At 39.7% G+C, this 15,381-nt stretch overlaps 1 protein-coding gene across 3 annotated transcripts in view; it reads right to left on the bottom strand.

The window, feature by feature from the left end:
* The window catches only part of LOC122551455 (protein FAM117B), a 236,934-nt gene that overhangs the window by 170,655 nt on the left and 50,898 nt on the right, over positions 1-15,381 (bottom strand). For all 3 annotated transcript variants that reach the window (XM_087988934.1, XM_043693382.2, XM_043693380.2), the window contains exon 2: positions 12,392-12,543. In XM_087988934.1, coding sequence (XP_087845060.1) covers positions 12,392-12,543 — 152 coding nt within the window. The remainder of the gene's footprint in view (positions 1-12,391; positions 12,544-15,381) is intronic.

Below are 15,381 nucleotides of genomic sequence, written 5' to 3'. Positions count from 1 at the left end.
AACTTAACGGACATGTGCTGTAGGGACACCCACATTGCTGTCAGGGACAGAATTCTAGGGTTATGATGACAGCAGTGAAGGAGCAGCAGAGAAGCTAATATGAGACTTGTAGGAGGACTGGATACTATGAGACTTGCAGGAGGACTTGCTTGTGATGGTGCTCTTGTGCATCTACTGCCATTGCCCTTGAAGATGATAGAGGATACACATTTGGAATGTGCTGTTGAAGGATGCTTGGTTAAAAAGCTGCTGAACATCTTGCAGATGGTGCATGCTGCCAACACTGTCAACCAGTGATGGAGGAATTACGCCTTAAGAGGGAGGATGGGCCACAAATCATGTGCGTTTCTTTGTCCTGGGATGATGTTGAGTATCCCAAGTGTGGATCACCCAGCCATGCGCAGAATATTCTTTCACACCTGGCTTGTACCTTGCAGGTGGTGGACATGTCTTGAGGCACGAGAAGGCAAGTTAGCCACCATAGAATTCCTAGCCTCTGATCTCCATTTGCAGCCACAGTATTTATAAGGCTGATTCAGTTAAATTTATGGTCAATGGTAACCCAAGACGTTGATAGTGGAGGATGGCAGTGTAATTGCTGCTGAATGTCAAGGGAGTGATGAATGTGCAGATCATCATAAAATAATGATCAATCATCCCACTTCTGACCTTATAATGGAGAGAAGATCAAAGTTGCAGCAGTTCAAAAATGTTTGGGTTAAGGACACTTTTTACCAACTCTTGCAGAGATGTCCCACGACAGAGATATTTTCTTGGAATCATTCACAACTATCTTCCTTATGCTAGGTATGACCTGGATAATTTTCTACATTGCAGGTAGAGGCCACTGATCTGACTGTATTTTAACAGTTTGGTGCAACAAGCTGGAGCACAAATCTTCAATACTATTGCCAAAATGTTAGCAGTACTGCATCCAGTGTCTTGATCCTGTTCTTCACATCAGGTGGGCAGAAGCAAATTGGTTGAAAATGATGTGATGGTGGGTGCCTCAGGAGGAATGAGACATGGGTCATTTAGAATCAGAGTCACAGAGATGTACAGCACACATACAGACCCTTTGGTCCAACTCACCCATGCCGACCAGATATCCAAAATTAATCTAGTCCTATTTGCCAGCACTTGCCCCATATCCCTCTAAACCTTTCCTATTCGTATACCCACCCAGATGCCTTATAAATGTTGCAATTACACCAGCCTCCACCACTTCCTCTAGCAGTTCATTCCATACACGCACTACCCTCTGCATGAAAACATTGCCCCATTGAACTCTTAAATCTTTCCACTGTCAACCTAAACCTATGCCCTCTAGTTCTGCACTCCCCCACCCCAGGAAAAAGGCCTTGTCTATTTACCTATCCATGCCCCTCACGGTTTTATAAACCTCTATCAGATTACTCCTCAACCTCCAACGCTCCGGGGAAAACAGCCCCAGCCAAATCTGGCTGAAGATGAAGAGAAATGCTTCAGCATTGTCTGTTGGGGTGCTGGACTCCTGTATTATTAAGAATAGAGAAATTTGTGGGGCCTCCCACTCCAATTCATTGCTCGATTGTCCACCAACATTCAAGACTGGATTTGGCAGTTCTATAAATCATTGATCTGAGTGATACATTGTGGGATCATTTAGCTCTGGCAGTCACGTGCTATTTTTGCTGTTTACCATTCAAGCAGTTGTGTTGTTGTTACTTCATTGGTTGCCATCTCATCTCTTGGTATCTTTGTGCTGCTCTCACACTCTGAATTGAACCAGAATCTTCATTTCCAATAGTTGTGTTCATTGGTGTTGGGATACTCTCAATGGATTAGAATCAGCACATCAAGATTAAAAAGGATTGCAAATTTTCAGGAGGTTCGTCTTTTTCAATGTTGCCATATAGGTAAGTACAGAAAGAGTTCACACATAATTCAAACTTTCAAATCAGAATATAACATTCATTACATCAACACTGCCACCAAAACCTGCACACGTTTTCCATTTTAGTTTCAAATAGGAATCAGATAACAAGTTTTAAAGGTTTTCTTGACCCAATGAAGTCAAGTGCCATTAGTCAAACATGGGCAAGGAAATCTCCTGCTGCTTACCACAACCACATTCCCTCAATTAATGAGTCAGTGCTCCATGTTAAACAACATTGGCAGGAAGCACAGAGTGCCCCAGGGTGCAGAATATACTCTGCGTAAGGACTTAAATCATTAAGAATGGCTCAGCAACATTCTTAGGGATAGGATTTATGCACATTTGCAAAAGCATGGCCTAATTAGGGACAGTCAGCATGACATAGTGCAGGGCAAGTCATGTCTGAATAACCAGATTGAATTTTCCCAGGTGGTGATGAATTGATGAGGTTTGAGCAGTGGTTGTTGTCTACATGGATTTTAGTACACCTTTCAACATGAGATCCAGAGTGACTTGGCCACATGGATTCAGAATTGACTTGTTCAAAGAAGGCAAAAGGTGATGGTGAAAATGTTTTTTTTTGGTTTAAGAGGTCTGTCACTAGTGGCGTTCCACAGGAATCTGTACAGGGACCCCTGCTGTTTGTGATGTATATAACTGACTCGGATGAAAATACAGATGGGTGGGTTACTAAGTTTGCAGATGATAAAAAGATTGATGGAGTCGTGGATAGTGTAGAGGTTTGTCAAGGGATACAGAAGGATATAGATCAGTTGCAGATATGGGCAGAGAAATGGCAGATGGTAAGGGTGAGGTGCTGCACTTTAGGAGATCAAATATTAACAAAATGTATACAATGGCAAGACCCTGAACAGCACTGATGTATAGAGGATCTTCAGGTTCAAGTGCACAGCTCCCTGAAAGTGGGCATGCAAGTAGATAGGGTGGTAAAGGCGGCATACGACACGCTTGTCTTTACTGGTGAAGAAATTGAGTACAAATGTCAGGATGTCATGTCACAGCATTACAAGACTTTGGTTAGGCCACACTTACAGTATTGCGTTCAATTCTGGTTATTACATTACAGCAAGGATGTGGAAGCTTTGAAGAGGGTGCAGAAGAGATTTACCAGGACGCTGCCAGGATAAAAGGGTTTGAACTATAAGGAGAGGCTAGAAAAACTCGCTGTTTTCTCTGGAATGGCAGAGGCTGAGGGGAAACTTGACAGACATCTGTAAAATTATGAGATACATTAAGGGAGAGAGATACAATAGGGGTATTTAAGAGACTTTTAGATAAGCACATGAATATACAAGAAATGGAGGGATATGGACTAAGGGCAGGCAAATGGGATGGGTTTAATTTAGAGTCATGTTCAGCACAAAATTGTGGGTCAAAGGGCCTGTTCTCGTGCAGTACTGTTCTAAGTTCTAACACGACCAGTGACCAAGCTTTCCAAATCCAAAAGGACATGCTGCTGGAGTGGATTTGCTGTAGGTGGTGAGGGAGCCAATGAAAGAGAAAAACATACTGTCCTCATCCTTACAAACCTACCTGCCACAGATCCATCTGTCCATGCCAGCATCATTAAGAGTGACCATAGAACAGTTTTTTGGAGATGAAGCCCCATCTTCAATTGAGAATACCATTTGTATTGTGTATCACTATCCATGTGCTAAATGAGAAAGGCTTCAAACAGTTCTACCAACTCAAGATCAGGCATCCATGAGGCATTGTGAGTCATCTGTAGCTGCCAACTTGTACTTCAACACAATCTGCAACTTCATGGCCAGTATATTCAACAATCCAGTCATGGTTCAACTCTGGCTCAACAAAGAGTGCAGGAGGACTTGACAGGAGCAGATCTGAAAATGAGGTGTCAATCTGAGGCAGCTAAAAATTAATGACTGCTTGCCTGTTAGAACAGTGCAAGCAGCAAGTAACAAAGTGATTCCACAACAAACAGATTAGGTCTAAGTTCTGAAGTCCTGCCATATCTTGCAGTGAAAATTGGTGATCAATTTAAACAACTCCCTAGACAGATGTAGTTGCACTGCAGACAGTTTATTCCAGGTTCAGTAGATTGATTCCAGAGATTTGGTTTATGAAGAGAGATTGAACAATTTAGGCTTATACATTCTGGAGTGTAGAAGGAGAGGAGACCTAAGTGAGGTATAGTAAATGCTCGAGAATTGACCAAAGAGACATAGACTACTTCCTCATGTGGCGCAATCTGGAATGAGAGGTCATAGTTTGAGGCTATGGGGTAGGTAGACAGATTTTTAATTAGTAAATTAAGAAGAGTTTAAGGGTTATGGACAGCAGACAAGAAAGGAGCTCAGGCAGAGATGAGGTCAGCAATGATTTTATCAAATTAGAGACAAAAAAACTGCAGATGCTGAAACCCAAAATAGACAAGCAGGAGGCTGGAAGATCTTATCAAATGGCAGGAGCAGGCTCAAGGGGCTGAATGCTCTACTCCTGCTCCTAGCTCTTACCATCTTTTTATGGCCTGAGTTGCCCAATGTGCAATAATCAATGATAATTATCAGCCTAAGCCTGAAAGTGCCCAGATCTTGCAGTACAGAAGCACTGACTGCTTCTGTATGAGCAACTGCAAACACAGCTGAACATTGCTCAACAAACAACCAACTTAACTTCTAATCTTCTGATGGATGCAAGATCATTGATGAAACAACTCATCATCACCAAATACTTCTGGCAAATTTTAGTCATGCCCATAGGCTTAAATTCAACATAATAATTTCCTTTTTCTTACATACATTTTCAGTCAATGAAACATTTTCCTGATCGCTTTTCACTTTTACTTTGGGATTATGATATCATACTCAACATTAAATGCTGCCTCACTGTCAGAAGCAATTACTCTCATTTCACCTGTTGAATTCAGCTCTCATCCATTTTGGAACAAAGATCAGAAATAGACCAAGCAGCTTTGCGGAACCCAAATTATGGATCGTTCACCAGGTTACTGATTGTGCATGAGAGTACTGTTAAGCACGCCTTCCATCACTTGACTGTAAAAGAGCAGCATGATGGGAGGATAAATGGACATTTATATATTTCAACATGCTTGCAGAGAGGCTAGTGTTATGTGGATGCACTAAAGCAGTTTAACTAAGCAATTGGCTAACTCTGGAGCATATATCTTGAACACTTTAGCCAGGGACGGTCAAGTTCTGGCTATGTCCAATGTATACAGGGCTTTGAACTGTAAAGGAATTAAGAATTATGGTGAGTGGGCATGTAAGTGGACCTTAGTCTACACAAAGATCAGCCGTGATCTTACTGAATGGCACTCTAAGTGCCAGGTGGCCTACTCACGCTCCTATTTGTCTTTTTTCTAACCATGTGAAATGAACTGATTTTCCAGAATATGATTATGAGAATTGCACAAGGCTTTCACTGTTTATTACACATAGTTCTGTGTTTTAGTTTCATCAGATTGCCCTTGTAACTTTATTTTCAGGTACATAGCTTCAGAAGTTGCGCAGTTGTTCAGAACTGTTGGACCGAACATACCTGCCCTGGCTCTTCAAATGAGCATCATAACCTAGCATCAACATCCTTTTTCCTCAAATCCTTGCACATCAACTCTATCCAAACAATTGTCAAATGCCTCAATTAACCTGTCTCCACACATTCCATAACCCTAGCTACTTGCTGAGTGAAAACATATTTTCATACTACTTTTGCTTCTTTTGCAAATCAATAAACTGTGCCTTTGCAAACTGCTCCTTTTACAAATGGCAAATTTCTTCCTGTGTACTACATCCAGCTCATCTCGAACCTAATCAAACACATGGCTTGCTGGCTATGCAGAAATGGTAGCACACAGTGTTGTTGTTGCTGATAACCCAGTGTTTCAGGAATGCCAAGCTTTGAGTTGCTAGTTCTATCCTTCACCCACCCTCATTTAGCAGAACTGCACCACTGAAGAAAGCAAGTCTTCAGTGTGGAGATGGAATTTGGTCTCTATGATGACATTAGGAATGAACAGATCAGCAAGGTCAAATAGATTATTCTTTTATAGTGGATAGTGAGAACATCAACACAAGCTTAAATCTGTCAGCTGTGTTCTCACACATGATACCATACTAACCTGGTTGGGATGTTGATTTCTAATACAAAGAAACAAATAAAAGTAAACTAAAAATCGACTGGGTCATAGTAAACTGGGAAAGAGATTTCCAGAGTTCATTGAAAACTGCTTTACAATTGTTTCTAAAGGAGCCAGTAATAGCAATGAATATCCTGCATTAAGAGTCATGGAGCAATCAAATCTGCAAAACAAGGTAGGCGAGATATTTAAGTACCAGTGACAACTCCTCTGTTGCTCAATCAGACTGCTTGTCAAGCATCCTCTTTTTGATCGTATAAACTTCCTCCAACTATGTCATGATTGCATATAACATGTTTAGCTATTCCATGGGGGAAAGGGGGGGGCAAATAATGTTGTTATTGACTGAACTACTTGAAGCAATTCATAATCAGCCCATGTAATTCATTCTTAATCTCCTTCCTTCTTTGTAGATGCATTTCTATTCACCACTCAGCAGTTTGCCAGCAAAGCTGCAATTATCAATTCAGGTTCTATGTGGCACTCAAATCTTCATCCTACCACTTCAGTTGGAACAATGTGGTACCACATTGACAAAAAACATGGATTGAACACAGTTGAGTAGGCACAAACAAGATAAACTCAGTGGTGCATCTGCTCTGTTCAGTAATTCAAGCTAAAAAAGTAAAATATTTTATAACATTGCCAAGGGCATCTACATAAGACTAAACCAGAAACATTCTGTTAAAGATACACAGCAAGAACACCCAGTTCATTTCAACAATGTGTACACATGATATATCTATACCGAGGTGGAAAATGTTTGCACAGAACTTGATTGTTCTATAAATACCTGTAGACCACTGAACACAATCAATAAAACTTTGAGGCTACATGTCCATTGTTCCATCATATAATTTGGATGGTCATACTGAAGACGAATATTATGAATTATCAAAAGCAATACTTACACAAGAAATCACCAATGGGAGATTCTCTTTTTTTTGTTAAAAGGGCATTGATAAAATTAAAAGCTGATGGGAAAACATAGCATCCAATTTCATTTTTTTACCCCTCAAAGTTTACAGGTCCTTGCCATTGTTCAATTTTTTTTATAATCCTTAGTCACATTTTAAAACGCCAGAATATAGAGAGATGGAACTTGGGGATAGTTTCAGATATGATATGCAAGTATGCAGAATACAGATTATCCTCGATTCAAAAGACATCCTGGGGATGGAAGACTGATAGTAAATGGCAGAATTTGGGCTCAAGAAAAGGTGTTATACGATGCAACGTTCAGTGTACAGAAAGCTTTCTGGTCACTGCACAAGTTGACACAAACTGAGTAGTGAACTCAGATGATCGGTAAATGACCAGTTGCAGCATCAGAAGACAACAAGATTCAAAGAGGGAGTGTAATAGTGTTTTTCAGGCATTTTTCAGTATCTGCTCTTAACATCCTCAATATGGAAAGATCACAGATTGAAGATTTAAAAGGTATGAATTGTTCATAGACTGGATGGGCTTCAGCTGCTGAATTGTACTCATGTTATTAAGTCTTCAAAAATACAGATTTTTAAAAAAAACTACTTTTCACCGTCTTCTTTTTAGAAGCAGAAATAGGGCCTTAGTTGTCTGCTGGGCAATGCCCACTATTAGAATGAAATGAGGATTGAAAAGGGCCTCAGAGCTATTCATAATCAGTGAGTTTTTTTTGCTCAAAAGCTCAAAACCCCACAGTTTCACCTTACAACCCCATGGTGGTCATGATCACAGTTTGGGAGATCCTAGTTTAACAGGCCCTTAATACCCAAATTAAAAATCTCTAATCATGTCATAACAACAGGTACTCAGGGTTGACTGAAGAAAAGGAGACAACTGAACAGGTCATATTTACAAAACATGCTATAATTAAAAGGGATGGACACTTCTGCCATTTCAGGTCATGAAATCCAAATGAAGCTATTGTTCAGGTGAAAGGTCACACACAACTTCAAATAGGAGTTAGTAGGAGGAAGTTATGGTTAACATAGCAAGAACTATATAAGAAAGACAAGATTCAAAATCCAGTAAGATCTTTCTGCATCTAGTTGATAGATTAAGACAAAGAATCAAGAATAGGAATTTTAGCAATACAACCAACAAATGTATTACAGCTAACAGGGACAAACATTAGTGTAAAGATGTGACTTGAGGGATGTGTGAAAAGAAGAATTTAAATGTTATTCATTTGGAAATTGGAAGCTATTCAGCCTGGGTTTAAGCATTTATGTACACAGTAAAATGACCGTGTAAATTGTGTAGACCTGACAGTTTATGTTTTTAAATACCAAGATTGCAAAAATGTGTCAATTGTTGAAATAAAATGTAATTACTTTCATTAACTGAAAGATCTTATGTGGAAACAAGTATTACCATGATCACAGGATATTACATCACCAACCTGAACACAATGGGCCATTATCTGTCAAGTGTCACTGAGGCTAATAGTCCAACTTCAAGCAAGATGCTGCTTGAACTGTATCAATGGCATCAAAAGATACCCTGGTGGCCCAGAGGTTTTGACTCCATGCTTTCCAGAGGTTTCGACTCCATGCTTTCACAACTTCGATTCCTTTTTAAGATTAGATTACTTACAGTGTGGAAACAGGCCCTTCGGCCCAACAAGTCCACACCACCCCGCCGAAGCGCAACCCACCCATACCCCCACATCTACCCCTTACCTAACACTACGGGCAATTTAGCATAGCCAATTTACCTGACCTGTACATCTTTGGACTGTGGGAGGAAACCGGAGCACCCGGAGGAAACCCACGCAGACACTGGGAGAACGTGCAAACTCCACACAGTCAGTCGCCTGAGGCGGGAAATGAACCCGGGTCTCTGGCGCTGTGAGGCAGCAGTGCTAACCACTGTGCCACCATGCCGCCCTTATTAGGGAATAATTCCTTGTTAGGGAATAAAACATTCAGAGCTCTTGTGATGCACTGGTAGGATCAACTGCTGGGCCAAAAGGTCCAGGTTCAAGTCCTACCTACTCCAGAAGCATGTCAAAACCTGTGTAAACACGTTCACTTAAAATAACTATAATTTACATCAGTAACAAAGTGAAAACATTTGATGTAAAAACTAAATTAAACTTAAAGCCAATCTTGTTTATTCCAGTTATAGTCTTTTGATGACATTACAAATGTTAATCACTGCAAAACTATACCTCAATCTCATTCCGAGGCATTTATTTTTAAATGCCAAACATAATATTTAAGTTGTCTAAAAACTACCCTTCATTCCCTTTTCCTTCCAAACTAGTCTTCCTTCCTCTCTCTTTTTTGATATCCCTCCATAGATACTACAGCTTCTGACACTCTTAGCTATAGCTTTAATTTGACTGGTCCAGTTAAATTTCTAGTCAACGGTGTCCCTCAGGATGCTGATGGTGGGGGATTTGACAATGGTCATGCCATTCAATGTTGACAGGAGGTTATTGGATTGTCTCATTGGAGGTGGCTATTTCCTGGTGCAAATGTTATTTGTCATTTATTAGCCATAAACTCAATATCGACAAATGTTGCACACTCTTGAACCGTGCCACAATGTTGAGTTTTGATGAAATTAAGGATAGAACAAGACTGACCAGCACAAATTATCTTTTGAAATGGAAAATTCCACCTGATGACAGCCCTCTGATTGGCGAACTTCAGCTGCACATGCACTGCAGAGAAAAACACCTGTATGCAAACAGAAAGCACCCATCTTTTCTAATGGGGAAAAAGACAAAGAAAAAAGGAAAGAATTCAAAGAAAAGACCTTGGTCCACCTGATCAACTATCAAATCTGAAAAAATAACAATCACCCTGCAGTCAACAGTATTTCATTAGTGTTAAAAACCAAAAAGGACGGAGGGACCACTCATTCCATTGTTGAAATGTGGACATGTGGTCTTAGGAATTTTACTTACCATCATGTATTTGTTTACTCCATATCCCCCATAATGTCTACATGAAACCAACTGTCTGTTGTTTGTACTAATCATGAAGAGTATTGCTCAACTTACAAAGAAATGCATTAGAATTATTTTCTTTCTCCATTCTCTTATTCAAGTGCGAAACAATAGTTATTTTTCTGTTCCTTATAAAGCCTGGTATGAATTGTTTTTCTTGCGAATAGCATTTGGTCAGGCAAATTGTCTCATTGACATACATTTTGAGATGGCTTACAGAAAATTGGGGCAGGTTCATCAGCACACTCCTCCCAGTAAAGTCAAACAATATAACAGCACAAAGATATGTTTAGATGCAAAATTATTGCTTAGGGCTTCTATTTTATGTGAGAGACTGAGCAATGCTTATCTATAATCAATGTCACAACAAGGTTTGTAACCAAAATTTAAAATCAAATACAACTTGGAACCACTGAGCAGTACAGTTCATGTTCTTAAATCATTGTTATAATGTAAGGAGATCCTAAAAAAAATGCTTTCACATCATATCTACAAAATGTTATGTTCATGAAAATTATCTGGAGTGCAATGGTCATTAAGAGACAAACACAGTAATATTGGAGCCAGCATTATTTCAACAAAGTAATAAACTAGCTGATTTGATTTTTCAAAGTAGGTGGAGAAATGTTAGTCAAGGGCATCATAAACTTTCTACTCCTCCTTACATTGTGATACAAGATATTCAAAGTTTACCTGAGCTATCAGTGTACTCTATGAATATCTAAGTGCGATGTTTCAAAAGATAGCAACACCAAAACTGCAGCAATTCCTCATTACATTGTCAGTTCATACAAAACTTCCAAGATCTTGTGCAAGACGTGATAATGCAAAAAGACAGAGGAACATGTGCCAAAAGTTAAGGCAAGCTGACATTAGCAGAGTCATACAGGGTAGATACAGACCCTTCAGTCCAACTCATCTGAACTGACCTAGTCCTATTTGCCAGCATTTGGCCCATATCCTTCTTAATCCTTCCTATTCATAAACTCACCAGATGTCTTTTAAAAGTTGTAATTGTATCCACCTACAAAATTAACAACACTAACCATGTGCAGTGGCAAAGTTTTGCAACATAAACAGAACCAAAGACAATGTACAGCAGAACTATTTGTGTAAACAGCGAGATAGCAAGTTGAGACATGTATCCATATTACAGAGGCCTCAGTGAAGATTAAACATTGAACTGAAAACTAATTCTGAAGAAAATGTTAAAAGTAGAATTTTGCAGCAAAATTACATACATGATTGCTTCATGTTCGAATAATATTCTCACTCAAAGTACACAAGAAAACTTTTACTCACAAGAACATCTTCAGGACCTCAGCTTCAGGTTTGTCAATGTAGGATATCATAATACAATAAGTTCACCAAAATATCTAAAACAACACAACATAAAAGCAGAAGCTGGACTAAGGCCATCTAATCATTTTGGTCTATTCAGCCACCAACAGAATTGCAGCTGGTCTTCTCATGCCATTCTACTTTCACGCATGATCCCCAAATCCTTTTATTTCCCAAACATGGAAAAAAATAACAATGCAATCATTCTATACTATGTAAATGGAAACAGAAAGTTACTAAGGGACATGACAATATGACAGGGAAAAATACAGCCCAAATGAGTTCCATGAAGGGATGTGTGAGCCTATCGACTTTGGGCCATAGTCAGACTGGAGTATTTTCTTCACGGCAAGAAACTGGAAAAATGCAGAAGCAAGACAGTTTACACAATTGTCTAAAAGTTTATGTAAGGGTACAAAAAATAATCAAAACAGCTAACAGACGGTGGCCTTTCTCTTATGGGGCTTTGAATTGACTGGTAGGTTAGCTATACCCTAGTGAGCCACATTTAACCCATTCAGGAACATTATTCTCAGGTTTAGGTGTGAAACTGCAGTATGAACAGATACAGAAGCATGCTACACACCCTTAAAAGAATTTCATTGTGACAAATTGCATAAACTGGTTTGTGTTTACTTGAATTTTGAAAGAGGAGAGTGATCTAATCAAACTATTCAAAAATATGATTCAGAGAGAGAAAACATTTCCCAAGTGGAATATTCTTAAAGAACAGGAGACGATAAGATCAGTTCTTGCATTCGAAGAAATCAGACAGCACATTCTCCTTGCAAAAGATACCAAAAAAATCTCGAACTCTTGTCACACTAAAGGCAATGGATGCACTCTCAATTGAAATGTCAGTCCAAGATTGCTTTTTTTTGTCAGCAAAGGGTGTCAGTCCATACAAAATGAAGCCAAGCATATGTATGCACAAATCAGTCATGAGCCAATTTGACAACAGCACTGGCTGGAGTCCAACCTTCTCCAGCTTCCACATATCAGTTAGGAACAAAGCACAGTCCAAGTAAACGAGTTTCACCTGACATACCTGTGTAGCTTTATCTCTCACACAAGGAGCAGAATGGCTGTGCACATCACGTGGCCACTGACCGGTGAGGTAGGGAGCTGCAAGTGTGTCCAACGATGATGTGCGGCGGATGTTACTGGAGGGGCTCACCAGAGACTGACGAGATCTGTCAACTAAATGAGGGAAACACTCTCATTAAGTCTTCATAATCCAGAATAAAAATATTCCAATTCTGACACACATTTTTGTGACAAAATGAAGTGTACAAATAAGCTAAGATTGTAACTCTGAAGAATTTCATCAAGATACTCCCATGGTTCCAATTATCTCTCCTCCTCACTTATTTTAAACTCAATTCCTTTCCCAAGAACTTAAATCCCTCGAGGCAGCAATTACAGGTAGGCTAGTCTCCAATGTACTTGGCATAGTGACCATTATTTAGCTGAGAGACCTGCAGTGAGTGGCAGCAGGCCATTTGACTAAGTGTATCACAGCAAAGCTGCATCCTCTCCAGCAAAGGCCAGATATGAGCATTTCGAATGAGGATAATTGAACAAGACAGAGCTCTGGCTTATTTAGATACTAATAGTTTCTGATAGAACATCATTCTGGTTCTGTTTTGCCTATAATCCAGCTATCACTCTGGTACATTTTAAATAGGAAAGAGTTTAGGGAAGAAATTGACAAGTTTAAGGCCTAGGTAGATGAAAGCAAAGCCATTACGAAGCAACTATAATAGGGGATGTCCAAGAGGTTACAGCTGTGGGCCAGGCAGACATGACAGTGATAGGGAGGGCTGAGGCAATGAAGAAATTAAAAACAAAGATGACAATTTTAGAATTGTTCGATACATGCCTTAACACAGCTTAATTGAGCCATTAGATGCTTGTGTATTTTACTGCAATATTAATTTTTCATCTTTTGAAGAAAATTACAATAATGCTCAATATTCACTACTCGTTGAGATGCAGCATGAGCTCCAGACGATAAAATCCAGCAACTATTTAAAATAAATTGCCCCAATCCCGAAACATTATAAAGACAATTGTATGAACTATTCACTTGCAATCATATTTTCCTGAAGGAATGAACCATTTAGCAATTATTACAGTGCAACTTACTACTAATCAAATTCAGGTTTTAATGTTGAGTGGTGCACCACTTGTATTGCTTCACAAATGAAACCTGACACAATAAACTGGAAGAAGTGTACCCATTGCAAATAGTGAGCAATCCAACTGACTACACTCTAAGAGCATCATATCAAATGTCTTAGTGACTGCTCTAGATATTATTAACTACATGTAATACCAGCAAAACTGGAGTAAGTTAGTTAGAGTAAGAGAGAAATTTCTTCAATGATCGAGTCACAGTGGCAACAAAAGAAGATGGGTGTGCTCATTGGAGGTGGCTTAAGTCAGCCTTATGGTATAATTTCAAGAGTACGTCAGGGTAATGTCCTCAGCCCAACCATCTTTAACCGTTTAAGTTGGTGTAAGGATATTTCCTCGCAATGGCAGTGTTGATACATTTCAACTCTACCTTAAATTTGAACTTAACTTCAGTTAAGTAGCGTGTCCAGCATGAAACATAATCTGGACAATGTTCAGTCTTCGAATAATAAGCTGCAAGTAGCATTATTGACAACAGATGCCAAACCATTACCAAGAAGCAGCAACATAATTACATTCCCTTGATATTTAACAGCATTACCATCGCCAAATTTCTCTGAGCATCTGCCCTCTGCCACCTAGAAGGACAAGGATAGATACTTGTGAATACCACCATGTGCTATTTCCTCTTCAACGTAATCTGTTCCTTTTATGGAATGATACTGCCTCTCCTTCATTATCACTGGGTCAAAATCCTAGAAGTACACATGGTCTGCAGAGGTTCAAGACTAACATCTTTCAAAGTTAAAAATCACACAACACCAGGTTATAGTCCAACAGGTTTAATTGAAAGCACACTAGCTTTCGGAGCGACGCTCCCTCATCAGGTGATAGTGGAGGGCTCGATCGTAACACAGAATTTATAGCAAAAATTTGCAGTGTGATGTAACTGAATTTATACATTGAAGAATTGATTGTCTGTTAAGCCTTTCATCTGATAGAATACAGTGATAGTTTCACTTCTTTCATGTGTAAATCACAAAACCCTTTTTTTTAAAAAGTTGCATTCTCGGGTTAGCTGTTAACAATGGTGATAGCTAGACAATATGTTGAAGGTGTTAGCTCCCTGTGTTCTCTGTCGATGCCATGATGTTTAGATTGATTCCAATCTAAAAAGTGAGATAACAGAGTTTTACATAAATTCATGCAGTTTTTGAGCTCAGGAGTTCTACATGAATGCATGCAGTTTTTGAGCAAAGTGCAATGTAACTCTGCAAGTACAAATTCACCACACAAAATATATGTGTGCATGTGGATCTTTGTCTGTCTGTCTGGGGTGGGGGTTGTGAGTGTGAGAATGTGTGTGTGTGTGTGTGTGTGTGAGAATGTGTGTGTGTGTGTGTGTGTGTGTGTGTGTGTGTGTGTGTGTGTGTGTGTAGTGAGTGCAGAGTGTCTTAAGTCTGTGAGGGGGTGCATGTGTGGGAGTGTGTGTGTGGGTGTCTGTGTGCGTTTCTTACAGAAACTCAGCACCCACGGACCAGTCGAACCGGGAACATTCCTCATCACAATGGCACTCTACACCAGCATCTCCCACAAGGATGGCATCGCGGCAACAGCCTCAGTACTCAACAACCAACAACTGCCAGTCTCCAAACACCATCCTACAACTCATCCGCTTTATCCTCGATCATAACGTCTTCACCTTTGACAACCAATTCTTCATCCAGACACACGGAACAGCCATGGGGACCAAATTTGCACCCCAATAAGCCAACATTTTTATGCACAGGTTCGAACAAGATTTCTTCTCTATGCAGGATCTCCAACCAACATTGTACACCAGGTACATTTTCTTCCTCTGGACCCATGGCGAGGACTCACTAATAAAACTACACTGTG

The sequence above is a fragment of the Chiloscyllium plagiosum genome, unplaced genomic scaffold (assembly GCF_037043375.1).
Source record: "Chiloscyllium plagiosum isolate Xiang-an unplaced genomic scaffold, Cpla_swu_hap1 HiC_scaffold_7, whole genome shotgun sequence".
Classification (NCBI taxonomy): Eukaryota; Metazoa; Chordata; class Chondrichthyes; order Orectolobiformes; family Hemiscylliidae; genus Chiloscyllium; species Chiloscyllium plagiosum.
Note: the sequence above shows the minus strand (reverse complement) of the source record. Positions and strands in the feature narration are given on the sequence as shown.